Source organism: Lactuca sativa, chromosome 9, assembly GCF_002870075.4.
Source record: "Lactuca sativa cultivar Salinas chromosome 9, Lsat_Salinas_v11, whole genome shotgun sequence".
Lineage (NCBI taxonomy): Eukaryota > Viridiplantae > Streptophyta > Magnoliopsida > Asterales > Asteraceae > Lactuca > Lactuca sativa.
This window is the reverse complement of record NC_056631.2, coordinates 102611376-102627675: the sequence shown is the minus strand read 5'-3', so window position 1 is coordinate 102627675 and position 16300 is coordinate 102611376. Positions and strand designations below refer to the sequence as shown.

General features: G+C 32.8%; 2 protein-coding genes across 2 annotated transcripts; both read left to right on the top strand.

Annotated features, from left to right (window-relative positions):
- Window positions 1–3529: 3529 nt before the first annotated feature.
- On the top strand, window positions 3530–11010 carry LOC111920703 (vacuolar protein-sorting-associated protein 33 homolog). Its single transcript, XM_023916272.3, has 22 exons — window positions 3530–3681; window positions 3785–3824; window positions 3974–4054; window positions 4146–4340; window positions 4420–4530; window positions 4644–4709; window positions 4794–4901; window positions 5032–5076; window positions 5449–5505; window positions 5740–5837; window positions 5939–5990; window positions 6154–6210; window positions 6534–6596; window positions 6688–6794; window positions 6871–6993; window positions 7579–7660; window positions 7753–7823; window positions 8351–8431; window positions 8915–8972; window positions 9071–9126; window positions 9511–9604; window positions 10567–11010. Exons 1-22 carry the CDS (start codon window positions 3629–3631, stop codon window positions 10654–10656), a joined length of 1788 nt encoding a protein of 595 aa, XP_023772040.1. The 5' UTR covers window positions 3530–3628; the 3' UTR covers window positions 10657–11010.
- Window positions 11011–11938: 928 nt separating this feature from the next.
- Window positions 11939–14656, top strand: LOC111920704 (U-box domain-containing protein 14). The gene is made up of 4 exons (XM_023916273.3): window positions 11939–12534; window positions 12674–12790; window positions 12857–13270; window positions 13418–14656. The coding sequence occupies exons 1-4, from the start codon at window positions 12259–12261 to the stop codon at window positions 14489–14491; spliced, it is 1881 nt and encodes a 626-aa protein (XP_023772041.1). The 5' UTR covers window positions 11939–12258; the 3' UTR covers window positions 14492–14656.
- Window positions 14657–16300: the final 1644 nt, after the last annotated feature.

Below are 16300 nucleotides of genomic sequence, written 5' to 3'. Positions count from 1 at the left end.
AAATCCTTGTCTGATTGAAAACTGCTACTCGACTCGTCGACCTTTTTATCCTTATTCTTGTGGAACCTGGATTCTGGGTTGTCAAGTAGGGGAACAATCTTGAAAATTGGATCCCCTGGTTATATATCACTGAAACAAAACAAAACAAAACAAAACCATAAAAACGAACTAAAAAGTAGATAAACGAGAAATTGGAAAAATTCAGTTTCATGCCGTGACAACAAGTTGTTCATGTCATGAGAACTGTAAAAAAATAAAATAAAACTAATTTAATACAAAAAATTAACTTTTTGCGTTTTTTGGTGCCAAAAACTTTGATGTGCACAAATATACCTACCAGTTTTAAATTTATAACTTAACAAAACTTAACTACTAATACACTTATAGGCAGTGTACCTAGTCATTTTATAATATAGTAAAGTAAGTCGGGTATCAAACACGGGGAACAAAATTTAGCTAATAAAATAATTACTAAAAATTTACCTAAGAAAAACAACTAAAATGAGGATTTTTATCTGATTTTGCAAGTTTATATTAACTTAACTTCTCGATTAACTAAGCAAACAACTAATTAAAGACGATTGTATTCAAGAAAATGAAGACACTTTTGTTTAGCTTTGAATCCCCCTTTTTTCCTACGGTTAGTTTTAAGACATGGATTAATTCAGTTGGTTAGCAATATAAAAGCTATTATAAGTCTTGATCTGATCTCCTAACGTTTTCACTAATTCAATGACTACTAACTATGCAATGATCATACACAAGTGGACACCAAATTGATTATTTAATTTTATTGGGCTATGTAAGATAAATATAAGATTAATTATCTATGATAAAGACAAATAACCAAACACAATTATGATCAAATTATGTTGTCTAACACAGTTAAGGTTACTATCTTTATTACCTAATCTAGGATTTGGCCCATCACTAGCTCTCGCAATTTAATATTCATAAACTTCTAGGTAAACAAGTCCATGCAATTAAAGTGATCAATCAACTACACATAACTTAAAATCTAGGCAACAAGATTGAAACTAATAACATGCTAGGCCTTGATATATCAAACACAAGCTAAAAAAACTTCATAAATCCATGAAAAAGTATCTAGACATGATCAAATCCAAGTAAACCGAATGAATGATGTGAACTCTTGCTACAATCTTCTAATCTCTCGATCTTCAATCTTCTCTTCCTTCCAAAAGTCTTAGAAGGTTAATTTTTGCAGTTTTTTTGTCCAAAATTCTTCAAGTTGATCTAATTATCGATATATATATATATATATATATATATATATATATATATATATATATATATATATATATATATATATATATATATAGTTTCCTTATAACCGCTCTTTCACGTCGTGACCATCAGGGTGTCACGACATGAACTCAGTGTCTATCCCGTATTCACCAAGGAAACTTGTACCTCTCCATATATGAATCTTCTAGGATACGTGGTCACGACGTGAAAAGATAAATGTCACGTCGTGAGCTTTATTTTTATGCAAGGAGTCAAGATTCTTCTTGTAACCACACCGTGGACTTCAGAACACCATATCGTGGGAAATGTGTATAACTCGAATTGTGCTCCTTTAAACTCTAATCCTTAAAGTATCCAACTTTTTTCGGTTTCAGTCATTTTTCTTCAAGAATGTTCTTTTTGGCTGCATAATAAATTTAAACTTAATAAGTACTAAATATCTTTGCAATTACTAAAATATAGCTTAAAATGTATTGAAATTATGCCTAAAATGTTTATAAATATGACAATATAATTTCATCACACCCTGATATTTTATGCCAGAGATCCAAAAGGATTAAGGGTTTTCCTCATACATCACTATGTTCTTGCATGTTACTCATTTATTATTATTTAACCGATTACAATTCATATTTACTTGATTATACATCTAATTTTATTGTCAAAACAACCAATATATTCTATAATATCTTGGTATATTTTTTTCCGAATATCTTAAGATTAAGGGGGTGTTTAGGATTGCTTTTGAAAATCAAAAGTTCTTTTTGTAGAAGGACTTTTAGTGGAAGGACTTTTTGCAAAAGATACTATTTAAAAAGTGTTTGAATTAAGCAAAATGACTTTTGATTAACTTTTATATGTAAAATCACAAAAAATTACAAAAAGTCAGGTTTTTGTGACTTTTTGAAACCCCTTCTTTTACTCTTTGCAAAAAATCATTTCAAAAGAAATTTTCAATTATCCAAACATCTTTTGATTTTTTTTAACTTTTTGAAGAAAAATAAAAAATTAAAAAGTCATTCTAAAAGTAATGCCAAACACCCTCTAACTATCTAAATTCATCCATTTTACCATTTTAACACTATTTTTGTCCAAAATACTTCAAATACATTTGTTGCACTTTAAAACAAATCAATTCTGAATATTATTATCTTCTTCCGAGGATCTTGGGTACGACCAAGATCTTCAACATATTTCAAAATCTTAAACATTTTAGTTTTACACATTTAAACATCACACCACACTTACTAATTTGGTTATGAAATTAACTTATTAGTTTTTGACCAAAACAATTACACAAAAGAAAAATCATGAAATCAAACATACTTCCAATTTTTGTATGAAATGAAATTATTGAAATAGATAAATCAAGACTACTAGACAAAAACAATGTTCTCATTGCTATCAAAATTAATGTTCTAACTTCTAAATAAATTCTGAAATTGACAATTAAACACAATTAGACAAACTCTAAGTCTCCAACTTAAGAAATTCTAAAATCGAATAATGATTAACTGAAGAGTAACTAACCTGAGTAGGGATGAACATATGTACCGGGGAACCGGGCGGAACCCGATGGAACCGGTCGGGCCGGGACCGAGATGTTATTTTTGTGGATTTTTGGAACTGGGAGCCGGTAGGAACCGGAACCGATATAACCGGAACCGGTAGAACCGACAAAAAAACCGGAACCGTATGATGCTATTTTTCGAGGACCAGTTACAACATTTGAAGACACGACAAGAATCGGTAGGAACCGGAAACCGGTAGAACCGCCGGGCGGGTTCGGTTCTTGATTTTGGCCGAAGCCGGTTCCCGGGTCGGGTCCGGTTCGATCCTTTTGCTCATCCCTAAACCTGAGTGATGCGTAGCCTAATGGAGATGCCAATCATGATTTGTGAACAGTCGCACACTGATCAAGCCTTCAAATGTCATTCCTTTCTTCGGTATTTATTTTGATGAATTTGACTATTACATTTTAAATGGATTGAAGCATCAAGTGGATTGTAATATCTTCATACATTTCAATACATTTTTTTTTGCTAAAATAGATAATGCAGGTACTTGAAAAATTATAAAGGAGGTCCGACTTTTTTTTTTTTTTTTTATTTATTTATTTATTTATAAAATTTAAATGTATAAATTACATTATTATTTAAAAAAAGATGCTCCTACGATCCACCTTCACATCACATAACATGGATGTGCTACATTTGTAACTTATCGGGCTTCCAAAGCCCAGAATTTAACAAGCCCATTCTAAAGCCTTTAATCTGTTCTTCATCTTCGTCTGCTCGTCGCCTAATTACTTTTTGCTCTGATCACACCGGAGGGACACAGATCGTAAAAGGGGATATCAATGGCTCAAATTCCCAATTTACAGAACGGACCTATCAATTTGACTCCTATAAGGTACGCTTCCTACGAATGGGTTAAGTTATGCGCTTCACTTTAGGTGTAAATGTGTGTGTTCACCTTTACATCAGTTTGTAATTTGATTTCTTTCGAATTACAGAGATCAGTCTCAGAAAGAGCTCATAACAATCCTAAAAAATGTAAGATTCACTCGCATACTCCGAATTCTACTCAGTTCGATCATTATCATACGAATTTAGTGTAATTCGTACCGTTTATTAAATCATTATAATGAATGAGTAACCGATAACATTGTAACACAATTTTGCTTTCGATGACATACTCATAGATTCGAGGTAAAAAGTGTTTGGTCATCGATCAGAAACTAGGTGGTTCCCTGTCATTGATCGTCCAGACTTCGGTCCTCAAGGCAAGTCAACTCCAATTTCTCTCATTTCATGCGTCTTATAATTAGGGTTAATAGGTTATCTATCTGATAACTGTCAATGCTACATAAACAGGAACATGGGGCTGAACTCCTTTATCTTAATGAAGATCCACTCGAGACTACCTGTACAAAAGTGGTTTACCTTGTACAAACTCAGCTTCATTTGATGAAATTTATTTCTTCACATATCCACAATGACAACTCAAAAGGGCTTCAAAGAGAGTATTTTCTCTATTTTGTTCCTCGTAGGGGTGTTGCATGTGAGAAAGTAAGCTCTTCTAATACCTGGCAAAATTCTTGATTGATTATGTATGTAGATATTTATAAGCCAATTATTCACTTTGCAGCTTCTTGAGGATGAAAAAGTTCATAATCTATTAACTATTGGGGAGTTCCCATTGTATGCTGTTCCAATTGATGAGGATATATTATCGTTTGAACTCGATTCATCTTATAAAGTATGTATCATTACTCATTAATCATTACATTCATTAGGATTTTAGGCAATTGTAATTCCTTCAATTAAGAGTGTTTAGTATTTACTTTGTGTGTATGGTTTTTCTGTTAACAGGAATGTGTAACAGATGGTGATACAACCTCTCTTTGGCATATTGCCAAAGCCATCCACAAGCTTGAGGTTTAGTTGAATTTTTACGTGAAGTATTATTATTAACTTTATATATTTATATCATACAATTTTAAAGATTTGTGTTTTTTGTAGTTCTCTTTTGGTTTGATACCAAATGTTAGGGCAAAAGGGAAAGCATCTGTACGTGTTGCTGACATGCTTAATCGTCTGCAAGCTGAAGAGCCTGTTAGCTCAACTGATGTAAGTAATACATGAGAGAAATACTTTCTACTTGTAGAAGGAAAAATTACAGAAAACCATTATAATGGTTTTTCTGTAATTTTCCCTTTGTCAAATAGCAACTGTTCTCATTTTTCTTCTAAAACTGCAGACAGGTGTCCCTGAGATAAATACCATTATCATTCTGGACAGAGAGGTAATTTTTCTGTACTAAATTACTTTTCTTTTCTTAAAATGCAATGCAATTCCTAAAATGAATAATCTGATTTATTTTGCAACAGAAAAAAGTTTATTAACTTCTTGATAGATGAAAAAGTGCATCTGATCTATGAAAAGTATTTTCCTCATCAAGGATTTTTCCTATTATATTTTTCAATGCATATTCATATTCCATACTCCTAATTTTCATCACTTTATTTTTCTTGTCATTGTTTTTGTGATAGTTTTATTTTATATTTCGATTAATTAGGTGTTCAGTGTTCTTGTTCATAATGTTTAATTCCATAATCCTATATATTATAATTTTTTTTTTCATTTTCAAACTTGCATGATTGTTGTTGTGTTTCAGTTGGATATGGTGACTCCTATGTGTACTCAATTGACATATGAAGGGCTTCTGGACGAGGTAAATTACAAATTTAGTCCCTGAACTTACAGTCAATTTGCATGTTTTATCCACCAATCTTTTTTTTTCACTCTTAGTTTTAGACTTACAATTTCATATCAATTATATCCTTGAAACCAACTAACACCATTAACAATCTTTGATATAAATGGCATGTGCCCAACACACATGGTTCTAGTAAGGGCATTTCCGTCATTTTACCCATCTTAATTTTCTACCTTGTAATTTTTTCAGTTTCTACACATCAATAATGGTGCTGTGGAGATAGATGCATCAATCATGGGTGCTAACCAACAAGATGGGAAAAAGATGAAGGTTCCTCTTAATTCAACGTATGCATGTTTTGCTCTATAACTTATAAATTATAATACACAAATAAACAAAAATACATTGCTATTTTCGTAAATTTACTGATTTACCCCTGTGTTTTCAGTGACAAGCTGTTCAGGGAGACTCGGGATCTTAACTTTGAAGTTGTTGTCCAGGTTGATCTATAATAACCATGATTTATATATATTATATATGTTTGTATGCAAGTATAGTTTTATGTATACGTTTCTATACGTATTTACTAAAATACCCCTTTGTACTTTAATTATATCTGCCTTAGAGGTCCTCTCTTAGTTGCCATCTGCAGTATGATTGCAGGTTTTAAGACAAAAAGCAACATCCATGAAGCAAGACTACACGGAGATGCAAACTACTGTAAGTCAATAATTCTTCTTGGAAAAAAAAATGATTATAAAAGTTTCAGACATTTTTCCAAATTACCCATTTTGACCTCTGCAACTTTTATGGTTTGATTGGAAAAAAAAAATAAGTATAAGTGGTTGAACTGCAAAATTGCCCAAAATAAAATGGTTTTTCTGTAATTTTCCCTTTTTCATATTTCATCCTTTTATAGTATAAACTATAAATAATCATTAAAACTGTAACCGAATATTTAAAGAATGTGTATTATTTTTGGGTTAAACACAAAAATATATGTGATTGATTATATAGTTGTTTTTTTTTTTTGGTGATATCAGAATCAGACAGTTTCTGAGTTGAAAGATTTTGTCAAAAAGCTCAACTCATTGCCAGAAATGACTGTATGTGCTTTCTTGAATTTTTTTTTTTATATTAACATTTTAGTTTATAATTTTCTTTTTCTAATATTTAATGCATCAAATGACTCTTTAGAGGCACATTAATCTTGCTCAACATTTATCCACACTTACTTCAAAACCTTCGTTTCTTGGGCGACTTGATATGGAACACACGATTGTGGAGGCTGAGAGTTATGACATGTAAGCTTGAATAATAATATTTATTTCAAATTTATTTAATATACAATAAATTATTATTTGTTTTTATGTTTTACAGATGTTTGGATTACATTGAAGAGATGATTCATAAGCAGGAGCCTCTTGTTAGTGTCCTTAGACAGCTTATCTTACTTTCAGTTACCAATGCTGGGTTACCAAAAAGAAACTTTGACTATATTAGGTGAGGATAAAAAAGATTATATTTTATTGATTTGTTTACTTTATTATTAAAAAAAAAAGTTAAATATGAATGTCTAAACATTTAGGAAGTTTAAATTTGTAATGAAAGTAAGAAAAATATTGAATTATTGAAATTGAAATGCTCATTTCTCTTTTAAATTTAAATAAATAAACAAAGGAAATAATTGGGTTTCAATTTAGAAATTTTGAAATTAGAAGGAAAGTTGCATTAATGAAATTGATATTCATTTACATTTAAACACTATGTGGAATTTAATAAAACAGAAAAAACCATAAAATGACATGTGGAAACAAATTTAATTTAAAAAACAACCACAAAATGACATGTGGCAAAATGAATTAGAGTGTGACATGTGACAAAAAAGATTTTTATTTATTAGAGTAGATCTTACTTTTGTTTCTTTGTCTTAACTTTTACATCATCCTACTTTGAAGATTCTACTCGATCTATAATTAAGGCTAAAATATGGTTTCCTTCATATAAACAAAAAAATAAAAATAAAATAGAAGTTGTTGCTATTATGTGAAGACATATTTAACTTCTTTTATACTTCCTGATTTATAGGAGAGAGATTCTTCACAGCTATGGATTTGAGCATATAGCTACGCTTAATAATTTAGAAAAAGCTGGGTTGGTTAAGAAACAGGTTTATTTTGTACCTCTTGCTAACATGCTCTTATTCTTTTTTAATTTTTAATTTTTTTTGATAAATTTTATCTTCATTCGTGTCTTGTGAAGGAGGGAAAAAGCAACTGGTTGTTAATCAAACGAGCTCTTAACCTTGTGGTTGAAGATACTGATACAACCAAGTAATGTATTTATATGCTCAATATCAATCTCAATTGTTGCTTAAAATTGGTGAAAAGGTGAAACATTGTTGTATAAATTGATAAAAACATGACACAATGTTTGCATAAATAAGTTTTTGAACCAGTTCCCACCTAAAATGTTGCATACTTTTGCCCTAGAATTTGTGTTATTTCATAAATTGGGGAAAAAATGAAACGTTCTTGTTACAAATAACATATCGTGTTGCATATTTTGATCCTAAAATGAAAAATGGTTCTATAGTTTGTGTAAAAAGCAACTTTGTTGCATAATATTGAAACAAAAGGTGAAATGTCTTTACAGTTTACATAAACAAGCATTTAACCCTTTATTAAGTTCATTCTTCTTGTTTGAATCAATACTTCCATAAGTTACTTATGGAATATGAAAACTTATTTGAATTTTGGCAAATGGTTTACAAATTATGGTAAATTTTGAAATGAAGATTGGTTTTCTAGTTATTGTATGATTCAATTACTTACAATTATCTTCTTTCTTTTGGTGGTAGTCCCAAAGACGTGTCATATGTTTTCTCTGGATATGCTCCTCTCAGTATTCGACTGATCCAACATGCAATTCGATCTGGATGGTCAGTTTCATTTCATTTCTCCAATGTTTGATTATTAGGATGACAAGGGTATTTTAGTCTTTTACACGTACAAGAGATCCATAACCGAGTACCCATCCCATTTTGTCCCACCTTTTTGGATAGGACAAAAAATGACATGCCATTTATTGTGTCACACACTCAGTCCAATCCACATCAAACACAATACTCTCACTTTTTACAGTACTATCATGTCATCAAACTCAGTCCAATCCACATCAAACACAGTACCGTGCGGCATCTTTTTACAGTACTATCTTGTCGGTCATGTCGTATGTGGCAACTTTTTACAGACTGTCATGTCATGTCTTGTCAGTCCAATCCACATCAAACACAGTACTGTCATGTCATGTCATGTCGTACAGCTCTTTACAGGCTGTTATTGTATTGTTATTGTTTTTTTTTTAAAGCAATCTGATATATGAATGTGTATTATATATTATATAATTATATATGGTCTTTTAGGCGTCCCCTTGAAGAAATATTAAAGCTGTTGCCTGGCACACATACAGAGTCGAAAAGGGTTACAATATGTTTCCTTTCTTTGTGATTTATCTTTTCTCATTTTTTTTTTTTTTGTATAAAAATAATTATTTAACTTATTTGACCACTTTGCTACAGAGTGCATTTGCAAATGGTACACTTGATACACTACCAGGGGGTTCACACATGGACAAGTACGTTCTCTGACTCCTCATCCTTGCTTATGAAACATTGGGATAAATGCAAGAAATAGCAATGTACTTTCATTGATTTTTATATTATAGCATCATATTTTCACTCCTTCCTATTACAGCATTGTACTTTGAAAAATCTTCCTAATAATAATAATTCCATCCAAATACAAAAGAACTTTTTACTGCTATAATATTAATAATTCCTTCCAAATACAAAGAGATATTTACTACTATAATTAGGTAGATTATTCAAGGTATAAGGTGCTAATAATCATAATAAGAAAAGAACTTAAAACTACAATGCTATAATTTTGTAGATTTATTCAGAGTACAATGGTGTAGTTAATTTTTCATATACGGTTTACCTTTTAATATATATCTCAGAGTACAAGATGGGAGGCGATCTCTTGTTCTAGTTGTCTTTGTTGGAGGGGTAACATTTGCAGAGATTTCTGCACTTCGCTTTCTCAGCTCTCAGGTCAGGAATGAACAAATTACAGAAAAGTCCTTGTACTTTTACTATTTTACTGATTTAGCCACTTAACTTTTTTCTGGACTGATTAAACCATTTTACTTTTTTCAATTTAAAAAAAAAATAATGTTCTTGGATACCCATTTTGGGAAAAAGAAATGTAATGTACTTCTGCCATCTTATTGACTTAGCCACATAAATATTACTTTTACATGACTATTAGAGTAAATTACAGAAATGGTCCCTATGGTATACTAAAATTCACTCTGAGTCCAAGTATAAAAAATTTGATGCAGACAGTCCTTAAGGTTTAATTTTCTTACATAGGTGGTCCTTCTGACTAACTCTGTTAGAAAAACTTCGTTAAATCCATGTGAAACGACTAATCTACCCCTCATTTTGTCTTTTCTGTTGAGGAGTGTGTTGGGTGCCGCTAGTCTTTTCTTTAAATCCATGTGAAATGACTAACATGAATGGTTTTTATTTTTATTTTTTATTATTTCATGTTGTTTTTATTTATACTTATAATATGTAGATATAAAAAAACAAGAGAAAGACAAAATGAGGGGTAAATTGGTCATTTTGCATGGCTTCAATGGAGTTTATTTAATGGTGTTAGTTAGATGGACCCCCGATGTAAGAAAATTAAACCTTAAGGACTGTCCTTGTCAAAATTTTGAAACTTGGACCCAGAGTGCGAATTTCAGTATACCCCAGGGACCATTTCTGTAATTTACTCTGATTATTATGATAATAGTTTAGTGGCTAGATCAACAAAAAGTATAAACACCTTACACTTTTGTATTTTGTTCCGAAACCAAAACCGTGTCACTGACAAATATATATATATATATATATATATATATATATATATATATATATATATATATATATACTAACCGGTTAAAAAAGTATAATAATTTAATCACTACAGCATAATAAAATATTTGTTATTTTATTATTTGCAGGAAGGGATGGCATACGATATTATTATAGGGACAACAAAGATCATAAATGGTAATACCTTGACCGAAACTTTCTTGGAGAAGTTGGGTTGACTTTCCTTTTTGGGGGGTTTTGCTTATTCAACTTGTACTATGAGCATTGGAGCTTGTAACTTGCATCGAGTAGCCCAATCAGGAGATGATGACCATTACCGAATGTCAACAGTCTATGATCCATGTCCTGGTGGTGTTATTTGGCATCATATCATTTCTGCTTTCTGTTTATATGCTTTTTGAGATGTCATTTGTTTTTTCATGTTATATGTTAAAACTTATTTGTTTTATTGTGCTACATGTTTGTAAAGTTCACTATGATGCCATTCTGCTTGAGATTTTACATTTTGTTTGGGATTTGCTCATAAATTACTAAGAGGTCTTGAGCTTAATAAAATGATTATTTGTTGGTCTCCTTGGAACTTGATATAAGAAACAAAATGCTTCTTATTATACGAATGATTTGCATGTGTTTTTGGTGATGTAAAAGTACTAAAGCATGGAAGTGTCTTTTTCTTTTCCAAACCACCAAAATGTAGACTTTTTACCTAGAGTCTACACGTGTGAAGTGTCGACACTGACACAATCTTCAATAATTGATCATTAAGTATTTAAATCTGCATTAGCACTTTTGAAAGAATTTGCAAAAATGTTTAACTTCAATAGCTACTCGAATAACTCACTTGTTGATAGAAGATAACGATATGAAGAACTGAAGTGAATACAAAGAAAAACCTAAGTTTTAAACAAAAAGTTGATAATCTTGGAATTATCTCAAGTAACTTTTAGCTTTTAAGAGTTTTTTGATTTTAGCTTTTATGTAGTCTTACAAGCTTTAAAATTTGTAACTATTTTTGTCGAACATTTTTACACAAATAAAAGAGGTATAATTTTCAGCTTTCAATTTGCAGCTACTAATTACTAATTTTCAACTATTAACTTTCAGTTTTCAGCTATGAAATATTTTTTTTACGAATATATTTTATGTCTAAATATAGTTCCAAATTAATGGAAGCTGCCAAAAAAGAGCAAGATGCCATACTCAAGAGGGAATATTTATTATGATTATATATTACGTCCAACTTAAGTTATTGATGATGATGCGATCAATCGCATATTACAGTTATTATTATTATTATTATTATTATTATTATTATTATTATTATTATTATTATTTGTGTGTTTCAGAATTCGCATTTCAGTAGTAATTACATCAACACCAACTTTTATCAAGATTACCTCTAAGAACAAAAAAAGGATTAAATAATCATTTCCTCATGTTCGTTATAACAAAACCTTAATTAATAAAGACTTCCTCGTTTCCATAGAAAAAAACAAAAAGAAAAACAGTTCGTAGCTCTTTTACTTTGTGGCCATTTTCAGTTTTTCACCAAATCATCGACCATTTCTCCTTTTGGAGCCATTGTTGACTCTTTCGCTGTTCCGCTTATTCCTCAAGTTCAACCAAACTAATAAGTCAACCATGAATCCATAACCACCCTTTTACAATTAATTATTCTTCATGGGATTTCGTCAATTCCTCATAAACCCAGAATAAGTCTCCACTTGCAGAATCTAGTCCCTTTAATACCCATTCTTTCTTCAATCCCATAACCGAGTGTTTCTGTGAGCTCTTAATCGTGTGATTTTGGTGGTCTAATAATGGCCAATCAAGAAGGGGGTGATTTGGTGAGTCAACTCGTTGACCTGGTCAGGGAGTTTTCAGGGTTACCTGAGTGCAGAAACGCCGTAAAAGATATGTACGTGAATTTGATGAGGAGAGTGAAGCTTTTGAACCCTTTATTTGAGGAATTAAAAGATAGCGAAGAACAACTTAACGCTGATGATGATGTTCAAGGGTTACAGTCTTTGAAAATTGCCTTGAATTTAGCTCTGGAGCTTCTCAAATCAGTCAATGGAGGAAGCAAAACCTTTCAGGTACTTCACTTTATGTGATTTAATTCGTCTTATAATTCGTAATTGGATGCGGGATTTTGGGTTTTTTTACGTCTCTCCCACTAGTTTGTAGGGTTTAGGTTAAACTTTATTTCAGTTTCTTATTCCTTTTATGCCACAGGCGCTGCAAATTGATGGAATTGCCGACAAGTTTCGTGCAATAACTGCACAGATTGAAGAGGCATTGTGCAAAGTTCATTATGATAGATTCGATATACCTGAGGAAGTTAGAGAACAGGTGTGTACAACTTGTGCAAATTCATTATTGAAGTCTATAACCTCTTAACTAATTATAATCTTTCAGATACAACTTGTGCACCTACAATTCAAACGAGCGAAAAGACAAATCGAGTCTCTGGATTTACAGTTCCAAACAGATTTGGCCATGGTGAAAAAGGGAAAAGAACCCGATCTAGAAATGATTAAACGACTTTCAGCAAAACTGCATCTCACGACAATAAATGATCTTAGGAGAGAGTCTCTTGCAATTCATGATATGGTCATGTCAGCCGATGGAGTTCCTGAAAATTGCTTCGAGTTAATGTCGTTTCTTCTTAAAAAGATTAATGATTTCGTGATGCTTGGAAATCCCAAACTTGATTCCTCTGATCATGAATTGAGCTTCGTGAGGCATAGATCTCCGGTGATTCCAGATGATTTCAGGTGCCCGATATCACTCGAGTTAATGAAAGATCCTGTGATTGTCTCCACTGGGCAGGTATTGTGCTAGATTTGACATCCCTAATTGGGCAGTGTGTACAAGCTTATGGATTGTTGGAAAAATAACATTTTTACAAATATTACGTTTTCCATTAATCAAATGTGGTTAAGGTTGAAAATGAATATAAATCTCTCTATTTTGCAGACATATGAACGGTCTTGTATTCAAAAATGGCTAGACGCGGGACACAAAACATGCCCAAAAACTCAACAAACATTACTCCACACCGCGTTAACACCAAACTATGTCTTGAAGAGTCTAATCGCCTTATGGTGCGATAGTAACGGAATTGAGTTGCCACAACCGCAAGGCAACTCAAGAAACCCTAAAACCGCTAAAATCGGATCGGAATGTGACCAAACCGCCATTACCGGATTACTCGAGAAACTCGGAAACGGTAATTCCGACGAGCAACGGGCGGCCGCCGGTGAACTCCGGTTACTAGCGAAACGGAATGCCGATAGCCGGATTTGCATCGCGGATGCCGGTGCCATTCCGTTGTTAGTTGAGTTACTATCTTCCCAAGATAACCGGACTCAAGAACATGCGGTCACCGCACTTTTGAACTTATCAATAAACGAGGTGAATAAAGGGATAATCGTGGGTGTTGGAGCCATACCCGATATAGTAGACGTATTGAAGAATGGAACCATGGAGGGGCGGGAAAACGCGGCGGCAACGCTTTTTAGCCTGTCGGTTTTGGACGAAAACAAGGTGGCGATTGGGGCGGCCGGTGCGATTCCGCCGCTTATCGATTTGCTTCGAGACGGGACTCCGAGAGGGAAAAAAGACGCGGCGACCGCCATTTTTAACCTATGTATCTATCAAGGGAACAAGGTGAGAGCGGTACGCGCCGGAATCGTGATTCCGTTGATGGAATTGGTGAAAGACGCGAGCGGTGGAATGATGGATGAGGCTTTAGCGATTTTGGCGATAATTGCTAGTCATCATGAAGGGAAAGCGGCGATTGGGCAAGCCGATCCGATTCCGGTTTTGGTGGAGGTGGTTCGAACGGGGTCTCCTAGGAATCGGGAGAATGGAGTGGCGGTTTTGTGGTGTGTGTGTGTGGGTGATATTGAGTGTTTGAAGATGATGAAAGAGCTTGGAGCGGAGGAGGTTTTGAAGGAATTATTGGAGAATGGAACCGATAGAGCAAAGCGGAAGGCAGGAAGTTTGTTGGAACTTCTCCAACAAGTTGAGCTTGGGGCGAACCTATGACTTGTTGGTAGTGTGTGCCTGGATACATTCTATGAAGAAGTAGTATGCATCAGGCACAAGTCAATTTGTGATTGATACATAATATGTATGCATTCGTATTTATTTATACGTGTATATATGTACTATGGATAAAAATCAGCAATCTTTATACGTATTTTTGTGTAACCATTTGTTTTTTTAACAATTGTTGATAGATTCGCAGAAGAAAACAAGATACTTTACACTACAAATCGTTTTGGAAGGGAGGTGAAATGTTCTTTGTACAAAGAACAACATAATATAATGTAAAAATTACTTTTCAGTAATTACAAAGTCGACGTTCTTGTATAAACTAACATAAATATAAGAGTACAGAAATTGTATAAACATAAATATAAAAGTAAACTAGCTGTGGTACCCACTCTGCAGGGTCTGTTTTGATTGTGGTTTTATTTCTGTCTTTTTCGGTATATGTTTTAATGGATATTTTATTTTTGTAACATATATATATATATATATATATATATATATATATATATATATATATATATATATATATATATATATATATATATATATATATATATATATATATATATATATATATATATATATATATATGTGTGTGTGTGTGGTAAATTTAGTGGATAAAATTGTAAAAATAATGGGGTCAAGTGGAATGATTAGGGTGCGGTAATTGTAGCCGACTTAGGTAGGTAAACAGGTTGAAGCTGGCAAGGGAAACGTCAGCGGTATTGATGACCGCATTAAGTGTAGGAAGGCAATCGTCATGGAGGGCAATCTTGCTTCTATAAGATCCGTAAAGGGATTACCCTTTATTCCAGATATCTCCTTTTTTGTACACACTGTTTTCGAACGTCAGTGCTAGAAATTGAGCAGGAAGAAACATGAAGCCGCAGCAAATGGAAAAGATTATCAAAGTTCTAATCAAGTAGGCGGAAGAGGAGGTAACTGCATTGGCAAATGTTAAAAATGATTTCTATGTGAACCAACAAACAAAAGCCGAAATACAGGCAAATATGAACCGGGGACCTACGTATCTTAACTATCCGCGGATGGAGAAGCTTCTCATTGATAACACATATGAAGCATCGAAATCTATCCAAACCATCTATAAGCTGAAGAGGGAAGCAGAGATGAGAATGGAGGAACTGAGGAAGGAGCTGAAGACACTACCAGAGGATGATCGACCTTATGTGGATTAAGGTGATAGTTTTATGGAGGTAGTTGTTATGGTGTTTTGTTTTAGAATGTGAATGGTCTTTTGGGGTTGTAAATGGGTATGGTTGTATGGTGTTTGTTTTGGAAATGACGTTTCTTTGGTTTTTGGTTTCTTGTGTATAGGTAATGGGTTGGCAACCGTATTTGTCGTGGTCATATGTAATGTAATGCTTTTATGTTTTAAGGAATGAAAGTGATAATTAGTACTTTACATCTACTCTTTATAGATTAAGGATGTTTGTGAGAAACGTGTTTTGTTTTGGTGTTTATGGATTTTTTGTCTTTATTGAATTTAGTATGAAAGATTGGATAATGATGATTCTGTTTTACGTTTATTGTTGTAGTTTCAATTAGAATAATGTTGCAAAATGGATTGAATGGAGTTTGGACTGTGTTTTACTACTGAGAAGTGGGGACAAAAAGTTTTTAGCTTCCAATATTGAGATCATGTAAGTGTAAGTGTGTAAGTTGCCCCCCCCCCCCCCCCCCCCCCCCCCTCTGAATGTATCATTAATATTATATACTGTGTGTAAATAGTAGCATGTTTTGGTTATGAGTTCAAGTAGTTTTTGGATTTTAGGGTATTCC

Excerpts from the sequence above, each read along its gene's own strand:
- LOC111920703 (XM_023916272.3), top strand. The coding sequence starts at position 3,629 with ATGGCTCAAATTCCCAATTTACAGAACGGACCTATCAATTTGACTCCT. Across the intron at positions 4,341-4,419 it reads GGGGTGTTGCATGTGAGAAA|CTTCTTGAGGATGAAAAAGT; the intron begins GTAAGCTCTTCT and ends TTCACTTTGCAG. Across the intron at positions 5,077-5,448 it reads TTATCATTCTGGACAGAGAG|TTGGATATGGTGACTCCTAT; the intron begins GTAATTTTTCTG and ends GTTGTGTTTCAG.
- LOC111920704 (XM_023916273.3), top strand. The coding sequence starts at position 12,259 with ATGGCCAATCAAGAAGGGGGTGATTTGGTGAGTCAACTCGTTGACCTG. Across the intron at positions 12,535-12,673 it reads GAGGAAGCAAAACCTTTCAG|GCGCTGCAAATTGATGGAAT; the intron begins GTACTTCACTTT and ends TTTATGCCACAG. Across the intron at positions 13,271-13,417 it reads TGATTGTCTCCACTGGGCAG|ACATATGAACGGTCTTGTAT; the intron begins GTATTGTGCTAG and ends TCTATTTTGCAG.